This window comes from Bufo bufo, chromosome 2 (genome assembly GCF_905171765.1).
Source record: "Bufo bufo chromosome 2, aBufBuf1.1, whole genome shotgun sequence".
Taxonomy (NCBI): domain Eukaryota; kingdom Metazoa; phylum Chordata; class Amphibia; order Anura; family Bufonidae; genus Bufo; species Bufo bufo.
Window position 1 is genome coordinate 220,859,513 of NC_053390.1, and position 18,445 is coordinate 220,877,957.

The window sequence follows — 18,445 nt, forward strand, 5'->3', positions numbered from 1 at the left end:
TTCTTCTCCGGGGATCCTATTAATAAGCCTTAATACTGCCATCAAGGGTCGTTTCTCTTCAGAAATTGGTTTACAGAATTGGCCAGATGAGTGTAATAAAATGAGCATCTGCTGGATAAATATGTGCAGCTTGTCCATAGACTAATCTGTATGGATATGCTATCTGTATTGAGGTGGTTATCAATAGCTCAGCTCAAGGACCAAATCTGCAAATAAATTAGGTTACAAAGTATCTTTAGTGAAAAGATCTAGTCTTACTATATGAAATTCTGTATATTGCCCCACAATCCGCATTCATCATTATATTACCCCAAAGTGATGTACGTGGCAGTTGCCGGATGTTTAATGCAGTTGACGCCCTGTCACAGTGAGATCGCTCCCATCTTTTCTGGTCCTATTTTATCCTTGTATCTGAACTATAGTCCCTACAGCTCCATTCACTGGGGGAGAATTATTAAAACTTGTGTAAAGGAAAACTGGTGTAGTTGCCCATAGCAACCAATCCGATTCCACATTTCATTTTTCAGAGCTCCTTTTGAAAATGAAAGGTGGAATCTGATTGGTTCCTATGGACAACTAAGCCAGTTTTTCATTACACCAGTTTTGATAAAACTCACCCATTGTGTGTAGTGGACGGCCCTGATTACTGCAGCACTGTTCCCACTGAAGTGAATGGGTGCAGTGCTTCATAGAGCTATGTAGTTCCAGTGCAGGAACTACTGTGGAACATCTGATCAGTGGGGATGCGAGGTTTCGAACCCCCGGCGATCAGATATATTAGGAAAGGTTTTCAGTAAAAAAAAAAAAAAGAGCCCATGGTATCTGAGAGGTTAGACAGAAGGAGGGGGCTCTTTCCTCCTAACAGACCCCCTGCAGAAAATCATGGGTTTCCGATCAATTGCTATGGCGACCATGGGCCTTGTGAAGGCTCCCAGTCCTGCCATAGAAAACTGCCTGTTAAAGGGGTTGTCTGGGCTTTTTCTATTGATGACCTATCCTCAGGATAGGTTATCAATATCAGATGGGCGGTGGTCCGACACCCGGCACCCCCGCTGATCAGCTGTACAAGGAGACGGCACGCACAGTGCTCACGTGCCGTCTCCCTTCTCTCTTCCTGTGCTCTGTTGTATGTCTATGGCACAGCAGCAGCGGACAGGAAGAGAGACGGGAGACGTGCCGTCTCCTTGAACAGCTGATCAGCGGGGGTGGCCAAAAATCTATGGTGGAATTTTCTTTTTTTCAATTTCACCTCAAATAATTATTTACCATTTTTTTAATACAAGATATGGTAAATTAAACTGGTTGTTCCATCTCAACATTTTTGACATGAGCCAAGGCTCTTATTTTCGGAGCTCTCAGAGCAGTGAATGCAGGGTGACCGCATACGTACTGCTCTCCCTTCACTTTGGGAGCCCTGCTCTGGAGATAGGAGTGGGTTCCAACCTAGTTATATCCTAGCGATTATGTCATAAATATTGAGATGGGAAACCCTTTTAAATGGTACCATTAAAAATTCAACGTCTCCTAAAAAATTAAAATGTGAATAGAAAAGTTGAAAAATTATAGCTGTTGCAAGGCAGGAAGGAAAAAACTAAAATGTAAATTGGTCCTTAAAGGGGTTATCTCACTTCAGCAAGTGGCATTTATCACGTAGAGATAGTTAGTACAAGGCACTTACTAATGTATTGTGATTGTCCATATTGCCTCCTTTGCTGGCTTGATTTATTTTTCCATCACATCATACACTGCTCGTTTCCATGGTTATGACCACCTTGCAATCCATCAGTGGTGGTCGTGCTTCTACACTATAGGAAAAAGCGTTGGCCTCTCTAGTGGCTGGGAACCATGGGAGCTCACTTAGGCTAGTGCTTTTTTCTATAGTGTGTAAGTACGGCCACCACTGCTGGACTGCAGGATGGAAACGAGCAGTGTATCATGTGATGGGAAAACTAATCCAGCCAGCAAAGGAGGCAATATGGACAATCACAATACATTAGTAGGTGCCTTGTATTAACTTTCTCTACATGATAAATGCTATTTGCTCAAGTGAGGTTAAAAAGTGGCAGTTTCGGTGACATCGCTTGTTATCGAGCCACAGATTACCTGATGAACGATCAAAATACTTGTTCATTGGGTAATAAGTACATTTGTGCGGTCACCTAAATCATTTACCAGCAGCAGATCATGCCATCTAAACAGCCTCTGCTGCCGGCAAACAAGGATTCTGTATGGGGCCGAGCGATGGCATTAGCGATCACTCCTCCCCATACTGTGGAGGAGATCACTGCATGTAATAGCAGCAGTCTCCTTCACTTACGAGCAGGCTGTTGCCGGGAAGGAACACTTCCTTCCTGACAATCGTCTGCTCCATTTGGTCATGTAAAGAGGCCTTAACATGCATATTATTTTTCAATTCTGCCAACAGGGTCAGTTCCAGCAGATAAATTTGTTAGTTTATTTTTAAGACTAAATGACTTAAAGCAAACGCAATGTTTTTTTTTTTTTTTTCCTTAGGCTACCTCCCAAACTGCATACAGACAGTGGAAGCTATGTTGGCTGCGGCAAGTATTGGTGCAATTTGGAGTGCCACATCTCCAGATTTTGGAGTGAATGTAAGTTAAAAGAGGCGATGAAGCTCTGTTACACTGGGTTCAGACCTGAGCGTATTTGATATGCGCGTTTAACGCGCGTTTTTGTCGCGTGTTTTTGTGCGCGTTTTTGTCCATAGTCAAGGCGCGTATTACGCGCGTTTGTGTGATTGACAGCAGTGTCCTATGGCCGCAAACGCGCGACAAAACGCCCCAAAGAAGCTCAAGAACTTGTTTATGCGTCGGGCGCTTTTCAGTGCGTTCGAACGCGCTGTAAAACGCGAAAATGTGAACCAGTCCCATAGGGAAGCATTGGTTTGCATCGGTTATGCGTTTTACAGCGCGTTCGAACGCGCTGTAAAACGCGCAAGTGTGAACTTAGGGTTAGGGTTAAGGTTTTATGATGCACAATTGCAGAATGCCTTGTGATAAATGAGGGGGTCTGTCACCTCTCCTGATGTGTGCTTTAGTAAATCCTCTCAGGCCCCATGAAATAACAATTCTGGACATCCTTTCTTAGAATTCTGCCTTGTGCCGTCCCTCTGTTAGGGCTCCTTCACACGACGGTATGGCTTTTTCAGTGTTTCGCGGGCCGTTTTTAACGGATCCGTTTTTTGTTTCAGTAGTGTTTCCGGTTCCATTCCGTTTTTCCGTATGGCATATACAATATACAGTAATTACATAGAAAAAATTGGGCTGGGCATAACATTTTCAAAAGATGGTTCCGCAAAAACAGAACAGATACGGAAGACATACAGAGTACAATCCGTATGTGTTCCGTTGACTAGAATGGAGCCACGGAACGTGATTTGCGGGCAATAATAGGACATGTTCTATCTTTGAATGGAAATACGGAAACGGAATGCATACGGAGTACATTCAGTTTTTTTTGCGGAACCATTGAAATGAATGGTTCCGTATACGGAACGCAAAAAACGTCCCGTATACGGAACGCAAAAAACGTTCATGTGAATGAGCCTTTATTCTGTTATTTCTGGAAGGTGTGTATACATTTACAACTGGGTGTTATCATTCTCCTTGTCAATGGAGCCTGTCCCTGCACAATGACCGTATCACACTGTAGTGGGGGACACACCCAATTGACGAGAAGTGTTAGTTCTCGGTTGTCAATTTATTTGTGCGTTTCCATGAGGGATGACAGAGGAATTGCACAATACAGAGCTTTAATAAAAGAGGATGCAGAATTATTTCATGGGGGATACAAGTATTTATTGTAAAATGGTGTGTAATCCTCATGTCTTATTTATCCTATTGTGTCTGTATTTTTTTAATACATTGCTGATTATAACTATGTGTGTCAGTCACAATTGAATATTGGACAGTAGACCATGCAGGGAGCAGAGTATAGTTGTCTGATGATTGGTTTAGTTGCGCACTAAAGGGGAGATTTATCAAAAGAGAATGAGGGTCTACTGTGCTGCTGGAGGACGTGCCTAATTTATGAAGAGGTGCATCCTCTGGCAGTCCATGCTCCAGAATTAAAGCGGTTATCCAATCCTAAAAAATGCTCCGCCATATACCGGGCCCCCCAGGCTGAATATACTTACCCAGGTCCCGCTCCCTGCGCCGCTCCTGGTCCCTGCACCGCCGCTGCTGCTTCTACCCATGCCCGGATAAAAAACATCCAGTGTCAGGGGGGCAGCCATCGGCAGGTGGGGACGGGGATGAGCCTCCCTAGTGTCACCCGCGATGCTAGGGAGGCTTGTCCCAGCTTGCCATTTGCTGCTATCGCCCCACCCCCCCAACACCGGAATTTTTTCATCTGTGCACAGGGAGAAGCAGCAGTGGCGGTGCGGGGACCAAGAGCAGTGCAGGGTTCCGGGTAAGTATATTCAGCGTGGGGGGCCCGGCATTGTATAGGATTGGATAACCCCTTTAATGGCAGCATTCAACAATGGCAGTTCGGAGCTATCATAGATTTCTGTCTTCATTTGTGCCAGAAAACTGGTGCAAAAGAAGATAAGTGTGGCGGTTCCTCTGGCCCTGCTCACCTCCTGCCCGCTCCATGCCACCCTTTTAAGAAAATGGCGAAGCCTGCACAGAGGAGCCACTTGTGATAACATTTGTCACAAGTAGCATTTAAAAAGTTGAAAACTCAAGGTTTGTGAGTCTAGGGATGAGCGAATCGACTTCGGATGAAACATCCGAAGTCAATTCGCATAAAACTTCATCCTAATACTGTATGGAGCAGGAGCTCCATACTGTATTAAAATGTATTGGCTCCGATGAGTCGAAGTTATTGCTTCGCAAAGTCTCACAAGACTTTGCGTAATAACTTCATAAATTAGAGAATGTATATAATGTGAAGAGCACTCAATTATCTGGTAGTTGTAATGAAGTTATACCTTATACAGATAAATATTAAAAGTTATTTTATTCAAAATAGTTAGTAAAAAAATAATAAATTAATAAAAATAAATAAATGAATCAATGTTTGTCTCCATGCGCATCAAGATAGTATATTTTAGCTGATTGTTCATGTATAGTTGTTCAATTCAATTTATCTATACATGGGGTCCGTTTGGTCTTATCAAGCCGATAGATGTTAGTAATTTTACATAAATCACTGTGTAACTTACCACATTCAATTGCTGTTAATGGCAGCTTAGATATATAGCTTATATATGTACGTTACCAGTCGCTGGCCACGACGGCTTTGTGCTGGAGACGATCTCTGCAGCCTCTGCGTATATCGAGATTTCCGCCTGCTCGCAGCTTAGATTTGTACTTTACCAATCGCTGGCCGTAAACACTGCATTTGAATCGATCCCTGCAGTCTCTGTTATGTCCGGGTTTTCGCGTGCTCGGCGTCCTACGTGTCACGGGACCTTCGATGCTTCCTGGTTGGATCAGCTGGTTGGCGGCTCCGAAGCGCTCCTATTTGTTATAATGTGGATAAGTAACTATTGTTCAATATTCGATATTCGGAACAATGTCCATAGTACTGTCACCAAAACCAAACTCGTTTCGGGGCTGCTAGCTCCTTCATCAGTGGTAGGTATCCGTGTATTGCAGACCCCCCCCGTATCCGGGCCACAATATGGCTACGGGGGACATGCATAAGTCTGCCCTAGCACAGACGAAGTGGAACACCCGCCGTTAAAATGGTAACCCTAGCCAGTACTCAAACCAAACCCTAGCCTGTCTGAACCCTAATTCTAGTTGTAGACCATATTGTGCTTCTCCTCCAATGCTTTTCGCCAGGATCGGAGTACATGGAGCTATGTCTGTGTAAGATGGCTATTCAGAGAGGCAGTAGCGAGTTGCTCCAGCTTTCCTCTCTCTTTTATAGACTAAGCCCTCCTTCCCACTACATCACCATGCTGCAGAAACAACCCTATTCAAATGTATAGAATGGCTATTCAAAAATGTAAAAAAAAATTCTTGTAACCAATCAACCATGTGTGAATTTACTGGTAAGGTTCTGGCACTTCTGCTCACTTGCATGTGTAGGAGGTCCTTTTAGCACACCTTGGTTTTCACAGTAAACATCTGTGTTCGCTCTCTAAACAGAGGTGTGGTGTGGTCAGTAGGTAAGAAACAGCCAGAGTCAATATGTTACAGGTGTTTTGTGCGGATTGTATGCTTTTCCAGTTTTGCAAAAAAGAGATAAAGTATAGTACATATTGTCAATGTGAATACCTGTAATCAAGCAGGCAGCTGCACAAAAATGTGTACTGCGAGACAGATCATACTGAAGAAAAAAGGCATTTTTTTTACAGTCTTTTTTTTCCCGAATAGATAGTAACATAGGGACATTTTTAGACGCTGGTCTTAATAAGACTCTGCGCTGGTGGTGGTCGCCGATCTTCAGCGTATCCACCGCCGATTCTAAATGTAAGCCAGCTTGCTGCTATACATTTAGACCATTTTCTACGCCTTAACAGGCATAGAAAATTATGAATGAAACAGGCCTGTCGGCCCCTTCCCACTCTATGTCCCCTTTTATAGACCTGTTGTGAGCAGGGATAAAGTCGCAGATTCTGCTGCAACATGACAGAATCTGCACCAGATATACGCCACCAATCAATATCTGTAAATGGCCATCATAGTTTGTAAGGTTTAAAAAAAGACATATGTCCATCCAGTTCAGCCTGCTATCCGACTGAGTTGATCCAGAGGAAGGCAAAAAAACCTCATGAGGCATTTATTAATGGCACCATTTAATTTACCATATTTTGTATTGGAAAGTGGGAAAAAATCCTATGTGGGGTGAAATTGAAAGAAAAACACAATGCCACCAGGATTTTTTGAGTTTTGTTATTACGGCATTTATTACTTACTAAAAATGACAGGACGTCCTTATTCTGCAGGTCAGTACGATTAAGGCGCAACTAAATAAAAACCTTTGAAAAAAAATACACATTTTCTTTGCATCTCCATTTTCTGACACCCATATTTCTGTCTACAGAGCTGTATGATTGCTTGTTTTTTCGCGGGGCGAACTGTAGTGCCTATAGGTACCATTTTGGGGTACATATGACTTTTTGATAATTATTATTGTTTTTTTTTGGGGGGGGGCAAGATGACCAGCAATAAAGAATCGTAGATTGTATTGTTTACAAACTCCCAAAAAAGTGCCACAAAAATGTGTATGAAGGAGGCCTTAGGCCATTTCACACCGACAGCATTTTGCTTCAGCATTTGTAAGCCCAAACAAGGAGTGACCTGAAAACACAGCAGAGGTACATGCGTTCAGAAAGTCTTCAGACCTTTTCACTTTTTTCACATTTTGTTATGTTGTGGCCTTGTGATATAATAAAATGTTTTCCCCTCATCAGTCAATACCCCATAATGAGACATTTTTGATAATTTATAAAAATAAAAAAAAATTCAATAAATCTGAAATTTCACCCTGACATAAGTGTCCTTTACTAGGACACTTGAAATTTAGATCCAGGGGCCTCCCATATCTCTTCAACATATTTGAGATGTTTCCACACCTTGATTGGAGTCCATCTGTGGTAAATCCAGCTGATTGGACATGATTTGGACACTTCCCTGTCTATATAAGGTCTGACAGTTGACAGTGCATCAGAGCAAATACCAAGCCATAAGGAGGAAAGAAAGGCTTGTAGAGCTCAGAGACAGGATTGTGTGGAGGAACAGATGTGGAGAAAGGGAAAAAAAATCTGTGGCACGGAAAGTTCCCAAGAGCAGAGTGGCTTCCATAATTTTTAAATGTGTAAATGACCACGACTCTTCCTAGAGCTGGCTACCCCACCTGACTGAGTAATCAGGTGTAAAGGGCATTGGTAAAAGAGTTGACTAAGAACCCAATGCTCACTCTGGCTGAGCTCCAAAGATCCTGTGTTCAGATGGGAGAAACTTCCAGAAGGTCAACAATCACTGCAGCAGTCTGTCAATCTGGGCTTTATGGAGAGTAGCCAGGAAGAAGCCTCTACTTAGTAAAAGACACAGGAAAGCTGCGTGGAATTGGCAACAAAAAAAAAAAGCACCCACAGGACTCTCAGACTGGGAGTAACAAGATTCTCTGGTCTGATGAAACTAAGGCTACATGCACATGAAAGTTGTTTGTTTCCATGTCCGTTCATTTTTTTTTTTTTTGCGGATAGGATTCGGAACAATTAATTTCAACGGCTCCGCAAAAAATGCGGACAGCACACCGTCTGCTGTCCGCATCAGTATCTCCGTTCCGTAGCCCCGCAAAAAAAATAGAACATATCCTATTCTTGTCAGTTTTAGGCATTGTTGCAATGGATCCGCCAAAAAAAAAAAAAACGGGCCGCAAAACACATACGGTCATGTGCATGTAGCCTAAGACGGAACTTTTTGGCCTCAGTTCTAAGCGTCATGTAAGGAAAGCAGGCATTGCTCATCACCTGCCAAATACCATCCCTACAGTGAGGCATGGTGGTGGCAGCATCATGCTGTGAGGGTGGTTTTCAGCAGCTGGGACAGGGAGACTGGATAGGGTTGAGGGAAAGCATAATGGAGCAAAGTACAGAGATATTCTTCATGAAATCCTGATGCAGAATGCTTTGGACCTCACAATGGTAAAAGGTTCACCTTCCAACAAAACAATGACCCTAAGTGCACAACACACAGCCAAGACAACACATAAGTGCACGCTTACACGCGCTATGACCTTACGCTGCATGACGTCAGGACGACAGTGCAACGCGCGTAGAAGAAGACAGAGTTGTTGAGCGGCGCCCCTACAGGAGAGGTAAGTATTAAAGGGCTGCTGGAGACTGGAAGCGGAGATGGTGGCACTGGGGGAGCTGAGGGGATGATGGCACAGATAACTCATGGCATTGGGGACTGATGGCATAGAGGATTGATGGCACTGGTGGACTGATGGCACTGGTGGACTGATGGCACAGAGGATTGATGGCACTGGCGGATGGTGATGGCACAGAGGACTGAGGGGGCTGATGGCATTGGGGGAGCTGATGGGACTGGCACAGAGGATTGATGGCATGGGGGGTGATGATGGCATGGGGGAGCTGATGGCATGGGGGAGCTGATGACATTTTATAAAGAAAAACTTTTTTTATTAGTTTTTTCTTATTAGAGTACTCGATTAATCGTTGGATTGATCGATAGATTACTAAAATAATCGATAGCTGCAGCCCTACATCAAACCTGACAGAGCTTAAGAGGATAAGCAGAGAAGAATGGAAGAAAATTCCCAAATCCAGCTGTGATCACTGTCTACAACTGAGTATTTGGGTTAATACTTGTGTCAATGCAAGGTTTTAGTTTTTCCCTTTTCAATAAAATGGCCAAGATTTTAAATATTCTGGGGGTCATGGCAGAAAAAGACCACCTGGTCCATCTAGTCTGCCCTCATATTATTTCTTTGTCATCTTAGGATAGACATGTTTATCCCAGACATTGTTTAAATTCACTTAATGTAGATTTCCCAACCACATCTGCTGGAAGTTTGTTCCAAGCTTCAACCACTCTTTCAGTAAAATATTTCCTGACATTGCCCCTGATCTTACCCCCAGCTACTTTCATTGTGTCCCCTTGTTCTTGTGTTTAGCTTATTACTGAGACAACTTCCCTCCTGAACCTTATTTAAAGCTTTATCATTTCCCCCCTTTCCCTTCTTTCCTCAAGGCTATACAGATTAAGGAGGTCATTTATGAAATCAGATATGCCTGTTTTGCGGTGTAAAAAAAGTCGCAAGTCATGGCAACTGTAAGCTTTTTTTTTTTTTACGACATTTCGTGATCCTCACCACTTTTCACAGTGGTCTTTGTTTAGGAGCTAAAAGTGAGATTAGACCTGGATTATGAAACATTTACTATGTGCGATTTAGTATATTATATACTAGATATATTATTAAAGTGCATCATTTCATAAATTTGGTCCAACCACAAAAAGCAAAGTTAGACTTAAAACTGTCATAGGTTATCCTACCCCTATAATGGCCCCCACCGCACACAGATTATACTTATCCTGCTCCCCAGCACCTGCGTCGCTCCTGATGCCCACACAGCCACCGCTGCATCTCCCCGTCACGTGGATCAAAACAACCGGCGCTGGTGGGGGTGGGGGGTTGATTTGCAGCCAACACCAGGCCGCAACGGGACGAGCCCACCTAGCGTCACTTGCAGCGGGCCTCAGGAGTGATGCAGGAGCCCCCTTAATTGATAAATGACCATCTAAATTCTGGTCTATTCTGGTATGTTTTTAGTAAATAGTACGCTTTTTTTTAAATTAGTGCTTAGTATCTGTGCACAGCTAATAATACTATACATTTGCAAACTTACTAAAATGTTGTTCAAAAGTGAACGTACAATATAGCATTAGAGTTATGAAAACTGTCTAAAAAAAAACCCTTTTTTGCCAATAGCAACCAATCATAGTGCCAACTTCATTTTTCTAGAGAAGAATAGAAAATTAAAGCTGTGCTGTGATTGGTTGCTTCGGGCAACAAAGACTGTTTCATACATTTCCTCCATAGGAGGTTGCACATGCTTGGGTTCATCCTTCATCTGTCACAAGCCATGTGAAGTTGTGAGAGTTAGCAGCAGAAACGACATGCCCCATGAGAAGGACACCGACTCTAGCCTGCAGCAGAAAGGACACACCCCTTTAGCTGGCAGCTTGAAATACAGGTGAAACTGGAAAAATTTGAATATTGTGCAAAGTTCATGTATTTCAGTAATGCAACTTAAAAGGTGAAACTAACATATGAGATAGACTCATTACATGCAAAGCGAGATATTTCAAGCCTTTATTTGTTATAATTTGGATGATTACGGCTTACAACTTATGAAACCCCAAAGTCACAATCTCCGGTACCCTTTGCTCAGGGGGTATGGATTAATTAGCTGACTAGAGCGTGACACTTTGAGCCTAGAATATTGAACCTTTTCACAAAATTCTAATTTTAAGCTGCATTAATGCAATTCCTTTTAAGTTGCATTACTGAAATAAATGGACTTTTGCACGATAGTCGAATTTTTTGAGTTTCACCTGTAAATGTAGCAGAGCAATTGGAGCAATGAATGGGGAGATCTGTAGATCCATGTGAGGTACAGGGCTGGTTCTAGGTTTGTTAGAAATAGATTATCATGTACTATGAAACCTTTAATTATTGGATTTGTTTTAGGTAACACTGAATAGTGCTCTCAAACTGTCTGATTTCATTGAGTCATAATTTGTGTACCCTGCCGAAAAGGTGCATTTCCAGGCATCAGAGAGACCCATATGATGTGTTGTCTGGCATCTGCCGGAACAGAACGCCAGAATGCTAAAAGGCAGATGTGGATGTAGCCTTAGAATATAATAGAATAAACGCGCTACATGCCAATGTTAATTATTTATATGTTTACCCTTGTGGCATCATGCTCAGAAGTATTCTATACTATATTATACAATACAGTTTATTCTTTATATCTCCTGCCACTTGGCCATCCAAAGAATATTTCTTCTAAACCCATATACAGTCGTAGCTTAATTTCTCCCCTGCATTTCTCCATTTGGCCACCAGAGAGCAGCAGCGCCTCACAGTTTGTAACTCTTTTCTTGCTACTCGCATGAGATTTTCCTTTCTTTTACAAAATCTATTAGAATTTTTTTCCTCGCAGAGACGTACATGAAAGTGTTAACCCCATTTCCAGATTTTCATATGTTGTAAATGTTCGCTTGTTCTGCAATTCTCACTTCATTAAAAATCAATCTCTTCCCATAATCCTTCATTGCCGGCCAGTCACTTGTACTCAACTTGGGGTTATTGCACTAAATCATCTGTTAGACTACAATTACACAGTAATGTTCCATCACAGTATCGGTTCTGACTGTATAATTTTGTGTTCTTTTGGCGTCATTGCTCTTAATTTAACTATTGTCTTTGTAGAGGTTTATACTCCAGCTACTTGATTGACATAAAAAGGCTCTTAAGGAGTCTTGCAGTTTGGGCCGAAAGCTAGATTACATAGGTTTTAGCAACAAATTATTGGTTTCGGAGTACGCATTTCAGGGTGATTACATAAAGTTTTGCTTTGCTGAGCATTTTCTGAAAACACGTCAACGATACAATATTCCAGCTTTCTGTCACTTAATGGGAAAGTGTCATCAAAAAATGACCTATTGTTCAAATACTGTCTTCATGCTTTACATAGTTTAAGAATTTTTTGTGATGTTTTTCTAACTTTTCCATGTGTCCATATGTATTTAAAAATATAAAATAAAATCTGCAGTTTTTACTCTGGACCTTAGAGATCCAAACACTTTCAGTAGGGGTTGGCTGAGCGCCTGTTTGGCCAACATCTATCGCTCCAACTCCTCCATACACATACACTCTCAGAAGACCGGAAAAAAGCCTCTGCCAGGCACCTCCCGCAGCAGCTTATTTCCCAGAAGAACGCAAGGATCGGGGGTTGAAATTCAACTGGGACAGGGGAGAGAGTCAGAAGCTCCCTATACACCTTAGATTGTCAGCTGGACACCGTTAAAAATGGTGGGACTGTCCAACAATACTCTTATGTTCGGGGAGGGGGGTACCTCAAATGGGTTTTCCAAGATTTCGATACTGATTACCTATTCTCAGGAGAGGTCATCAGTATCTGATCAGTGGGGTCCGACACCTGGGACCCCTGCCGATCAGCTGTTTGAGACGCCGCCGTGACCTTCTTGCAGCTTTCCCTAGGCCAGTGACGACACGTTAATGTGTCACGTGGCCTAGACGCAGCTCAGTCAAATGAATAAGGCTGAGCTGTAATACCAAGCACAGCCGCTATACAATGTACGTCGCTGTGGTTGGTAAGCTGTGAGAAGGCTGCAGTGCTCACAGGAGCGCCGGTGCCTTCTCAAACAGCTGATAGGCGGGGGTCCCGGGTGTCGGATCTCCACCAATTAGATCAGGATCAGTAAAAGCAGCACCAACGTTCCTTCTAGGCTCCCTCAGGAATGTCTCAGCCTGTCAGCAACCATGGATCGCTCCATATACAGTACCAAGCAGAGTAGACGGCAGCATGTCCTTCAAGGGTTCTTTATTCAAATTGGGTCCAGAAAATGTGGAAAAAGTGCCAAAGATTGATAGTGCAACGTTTTGACTATCAATCTTTGGCACTTTTTTGTACATTTTGATGGACACAATTTGAATAAAGAACCCTTGAAGGACATGCTGCCCCGTCTACTCTGCTTGGTACTATTCAGAGGATAGGTCATAAGTATCAAAATCTCAGAAAACCCTTTTAGGCATAATATGCAGACAATTACTGTTCAATAGAGATCACTTTTCAGTTGTCATCTCATTTTCATCACAGTCAGGATTACACAGAAAGGTATCATCTATATATACAGTAGATAATACAGAATCCAACATTCACAATAGGTGATGTCACAGCTTATCTACTCCCCTTCCCTGCACAGTGATTTCTGCACAGGTCAAAGTGCATGCCGAGACAATTCTCCCATAGATGTTAATGTACTGTCTGTCTATTTTACCTGTGGTCCATTTGGCTGCTGTAAATAAGAGTACAACAAGAAAATTTAGACTAGCACATTCATGGTCACAGGTGCATATCCATAAAGTGAGCATGCAGAAAGCTAATAACAGTATGGCAGCACAACATTTCACATACAAACAATAGAACTGAGAAATGGGGATCATTCTAAATTAACGTGGTATTATACCTACTATAAATGATCAAAAATGTGCGCAAAGAGCTTCTATTTTTTCAAACGTGTCGGGCCCATCTACCAGGTGTCAAGGTGGCTTCTGCAGATGGGTACCTAACACTAACACAACTGCCTCTGTTGGACTTACCTAAGCCTACAGTCTAGGAACCCGCTACATTTATACTCTGCTCAGAAGCCCCAGGCAGATGGCCGTTGCTCAGTCTAAAAGAGGCCGCTACCCTCAATATCTACTACAAGAAAATTTAGACTAGCACATTCATGGTCACAGGTGCATATCCATAAAGCGAGCATATAGAGAACTAATAAAAGTATGGCAGCACAACATTGCACATATGTGAGAAATGTTGTGCTGTCATACTTTTTTTTTTAGCTTTCTGTCAATAAGAGTACATACAAGATGACTGCTCCCATAATCATATACAGAAAAGAAAAAAAAATCTACAGTTCTAAAATAAAAACAGCCTAGAGAGTTTGGAGATGTGAATCATTCTCCGATATTAAGTAGGGGAAAAAAATTTATAGACCTAATTCCTTTAATTGGTCTTTCCGAATTGGATTTTTCTTGCCTTTTCATTCTGTGAGATATTTTTGGAAGTTACCCTAGATCGATGATCAGAAGTTGAATGAAATTAAGAAATCATAGTTGCTTTCTTGCAGAAACAGCGCTGCTCCAAGGACAGTTTCTGGTATGGCAGTTTAGTTCCGTCCCTGCATTTGATGATCCTGAGAAAGCAGTGTGTGGCGGTTGTATTTTCTAAGAGCCTGTACGGTTATATATGGCTGGACGCATCCCAGTAGACAGATAGTGGGTGTACTTAGAAATTGGATATTAAAGACATGTTCTTATTGTCCATATATGCGGCAAACTGTGGTGGGAAGATAAATTGTGGACTCTAGTTGCCAAGAGTTTTTACAGAGTTTTTGGCGTTACAGAATTCCATTATAGGTTCTGTTATAACAGAGTTATACTGTCGACAGGACTATTTTTTTAGACGTGTTAGGACTGAGCAAAACGAAATGCCTCTTAGGCCTTATTCACACGTCCGTTGTTTCTTTCCTGATCGGTTCCGTTTTTTGCGGAACAGATCTGGACCAGATCTGGACCCATTCATTTTCAATGGGTCCTGAAAAAAAATCTGACATTGAGCTGTCCGTTTTTTTTCAGGACCAATTGAAAATGAATGGGTCCAGATCTGGTCCAGATCTGTTCCGCAAAAAACGGAACAGATCAGGAAAAAAACAACGGACGTGTGAATAAGGCCTTGATGGCTACCGTTGTAAAATTCTGTTATAACCCGTATAGCAGAATTCCATAACCCCAATGCGAACCCGGCCTAAGCCATTAATCCCGTGTGCTCCAGCCTAGGGGTGGGCTATATAGACGATATGCAATATAAACGATATAAATTTGGCCAACGATAGAGATTTCGTTTATATAGCCATATCGCGGTAGAACATGGCATGCACGCTGTGATCCACTGCAATTAACCCCTCAGGTCCTGAGGGGTTAATTGCGGCAGATCACGGCGTGCAGTAATACAGTCCAGGTATGGGATATGGCCGGCACATGCAGGCTACGTTTGTATTCAGGCATATTACCTATATTCATTGGTGGCACAGTGGCCACAGACCCTCCCTTCTACTCCCCCTCTTCTAAGTACTGTATATTCCTGCGTATAAGACTACTTTTTAACACATGAAAATCTCTTAAAAAGTCGGGGGTCGTCTTATACGCCGGGTGTTGTCTTATATGTCGGTATACGGCATGCTGAAACTTACTTCCCAGCCGGACTGGAGAAGCTGTCCTTCTCCAACTTCAGGGACAGGCACCCTCTAGCTGAGCCACCGTGCGCTGCATCCCAGCCAGCCGCTCCTGAAGCAGCCCCCTCTCCCTGCTCTCAGTGGTTTTCTCGTGCCGGCAGTATCACATTGCGCACTACCGCTCAGATCATCTTGAAGACAGGGAGGGCTGGGCAGGCAGGGAGAGCTGACTCACCCAATCCAAGCAGGCTTTGTATGCAGTGTGCACAGAAAATACCGGTACATCGCTTGCCGTGATTGGCTGGTTGTTGTATACTGGGTTGGATTGGCGATTCTGAGGGAAGGCAGGGGGAAGCAGGAGCATCTGCACTGCAGCCAATTCTAATGTTGGAACGGCGGATCTCTAATGAAGTTTGGTTTGCATCTTATCTGTGGTGAAAAAACAGAGTCTATCTGTGGAGCAGATACATGTGGTGGTGAATACAGTACAGCACCAGTATCTATGCATATAGTACAGCACCAGTATCTCTACTGGTTCATACAGTACAGCACCAGTATACACAGTACAGTATACAAATGGCTAACAGTCAAGACCCCATCATGGCTCTACCAGCAAGAAGAAAGAAATATGAAGCCAGTTTCAGACTTAAAGTTGTAAACTATACCAGGGAACATAATAACTGCGCTGCTGCAAGACAATATGGAGTAACAGAAAAGATGGTTCGGGACTGGAAAGCAAATTAAAAAGCATTAAAGAGTATACCAAGGGGTAAGTGTGCATTAAGAAGAGGCACTCGAAAAACATGTAGCAGACATGTTGAATGAGCATCGCCAAAACGGTTATGTAGTGACACAAAATAAAATAAGTTTGTTTGCACTTCAGTGGGCCAAATCTAACCCAGATCACAGCAACAGATTTAAGGTCACTGTATCCTGGTGTACCAGATTCTTGGAAAGGCATAATATGGTACTGAGGCAAAAGACGAAAATTGCACAACAATTACCTGCAGATCTTAATGCCAAAGTAAATAGCGTTGGAGGGGTAGTCTTATACTGCGAGTATACCCCAAACCCTATATTTTAACTGGAAAAGTTGGGTGTCGTCTTATACGCCCAGTCGTCTTATACGCCGGCATATACGGTATTTTATATTAATTGTGCCCCCCCCCCCCCCTCCACACGATTAAATCATTGGTGGCAGTGGCCCCAGGGTGGCAGCTTCTGATCGGAGCCCCAGCAGTGTAATCCCGGGGCTCCGATCGGTTATCATGGCAGGCAGGAAGCTACTGAAGCCCTGGCTGCCATAGTCAGCTCCCTGCTGCTGTGTGCACTATGCACAGGGCAGCAGGGAGAGTGTGAAGTCTTATTCACCATATAGAGTTCTATTAGGGTGAATAGGACAAGGGTTCTAGCCCCTAAGGAGGCTAATAGTTATTAAATAAAAAGTAAAAAAATAAAATAAAATTATATCGCAATATAGATTTTAGGCCATATCGCCCGCCCCTACTCCAGCCTTTGGTCAGATGTGTGATTTTCTACTTCGATAAGCAGCACCAGATAAGTGTGGCAGCAACTCATCTTCCCTGCATTTGGCCTCCTGCACACGACTGTAAGGCTACTTTCACACTGGCGTTTTGGCTTTCCGTTTGTGAGATCCGTTCAGGGCTCTCACAAGCGGTCCAAAACTGATCAGTTTTGCCCTGATGCATTCTGAATGGAAAAGGATCCGTTCAGAATGCATCAGTTTGCCTCCGATCAGTCTCCATTCCGCTCTGGAGGCGGACACCAAACCCCTGCTTGCAGCGTTTTGCTGTCCGCCTGACGAAGAAAAACGGATGCGTCCCCATTGACTTACATTGTGTGCCAGGACGAATCCGTTTTCTCTGACACAATCTGGCACAATAGAAAACGGATCCGTCTCCCATTGAGTTTCAATGGTGTTCAAGACAGATCCATCATGGCTATAGAAGACATAATACAACCGGATCCATTCATGACGGATGCATGCGGTTGTATTATTGTAACGGGAGTGTTTTTACACATCCATGACGGATCCGCAAAAAACGCTAGTGTAAAAGTAGCCTAAGCATTTTGTGGCCTGTATTCTGTCTGCATTTTTTTGCAGACCCATTGACTTCAATGGGTCCGAGGTCCTTATTTTGCTGATGGGACATGTTCTATCTTTTTTCGGAACGGACGTACAGATGCAGAAAGCACACACAGAAGTCATCAGCATGAATTGCAGCCTCTATAATTGGCACTGATGTTTAGCCTCTAAACCCCATTTATTACTGGTTCCTTATCTGTCTGTCTTCCTGACTCAGTTTTGTAACCCATACATGCGCATGTCTTCTAGCCTGGCATGACATAAGCAGCTGCTGGGTTGTATAAGGGAGGTATTTTTATAGGTGCTACCTGGCAGCGACTGATGTGTAAATGATGGCTCATTTACAGCAGGATGTTATTTGTGGCTGTAGATTCCTGGTGACATTGGCACAGAAGGTAATACAGTTCCTGTCTGCCGTGATGTTTTATTGATGGGCTAATGCATCGCTGTTAATGTTGGGGCTGTGCCAATCTGTCTAACATGGATACTTTATGAGTTTCAAAGCTAGTACTTATAATGGCTGATATGTGTGCCATCAATGTACACACTGGCTGATTGCTGGGACCCCCAACGAACACTACAACAGTGGGTCCTAACCTTGACCATTGCTCCATTCAATCTCTTCCTCACTGTGGTCATGCAGTGAGGAGGAACGAGGGGCTTCAGTCTAGTGATAGCGGTCGAGCCCCCAGTGAGCAGACATTTATCCTTTGTGGGAAAGCTGGCTTAAAGGGGTTATTTATTCCCTATAATGACCCCCAGAATGCCTGTGCCCCTCCTCTAGAGCATACTTACCTGCTCCCTGGCACCCCCATCCATCTATGTTATGTAGAGGCACCGGCGC

At 43.1% G+C, this 18,445-nt stretch overlaps 1 protein-coding gene across 1 annotated transcript in view; it reads left to right on the forward strand.

The window, feature by feature from the left end:
- AACS (acetoacetyl-CoA synthetase) overlaps window positions 1-18,445 on the forward strand; it is a 133,087-nt gene that overhangs the window by 28,134 nt on the left and 86,508 nt on the right. The window contains exon 5 of the mRNA XM_040416232.1: window positions 2,515-2,612. Coding sequence (XP_040272166.1) covers window positions 2,515-2,612 — 98 coding nt within the window. The remainder of the gene's footprint in view (window positions 1-2,514; window positions 2,613-18,445) is intronic.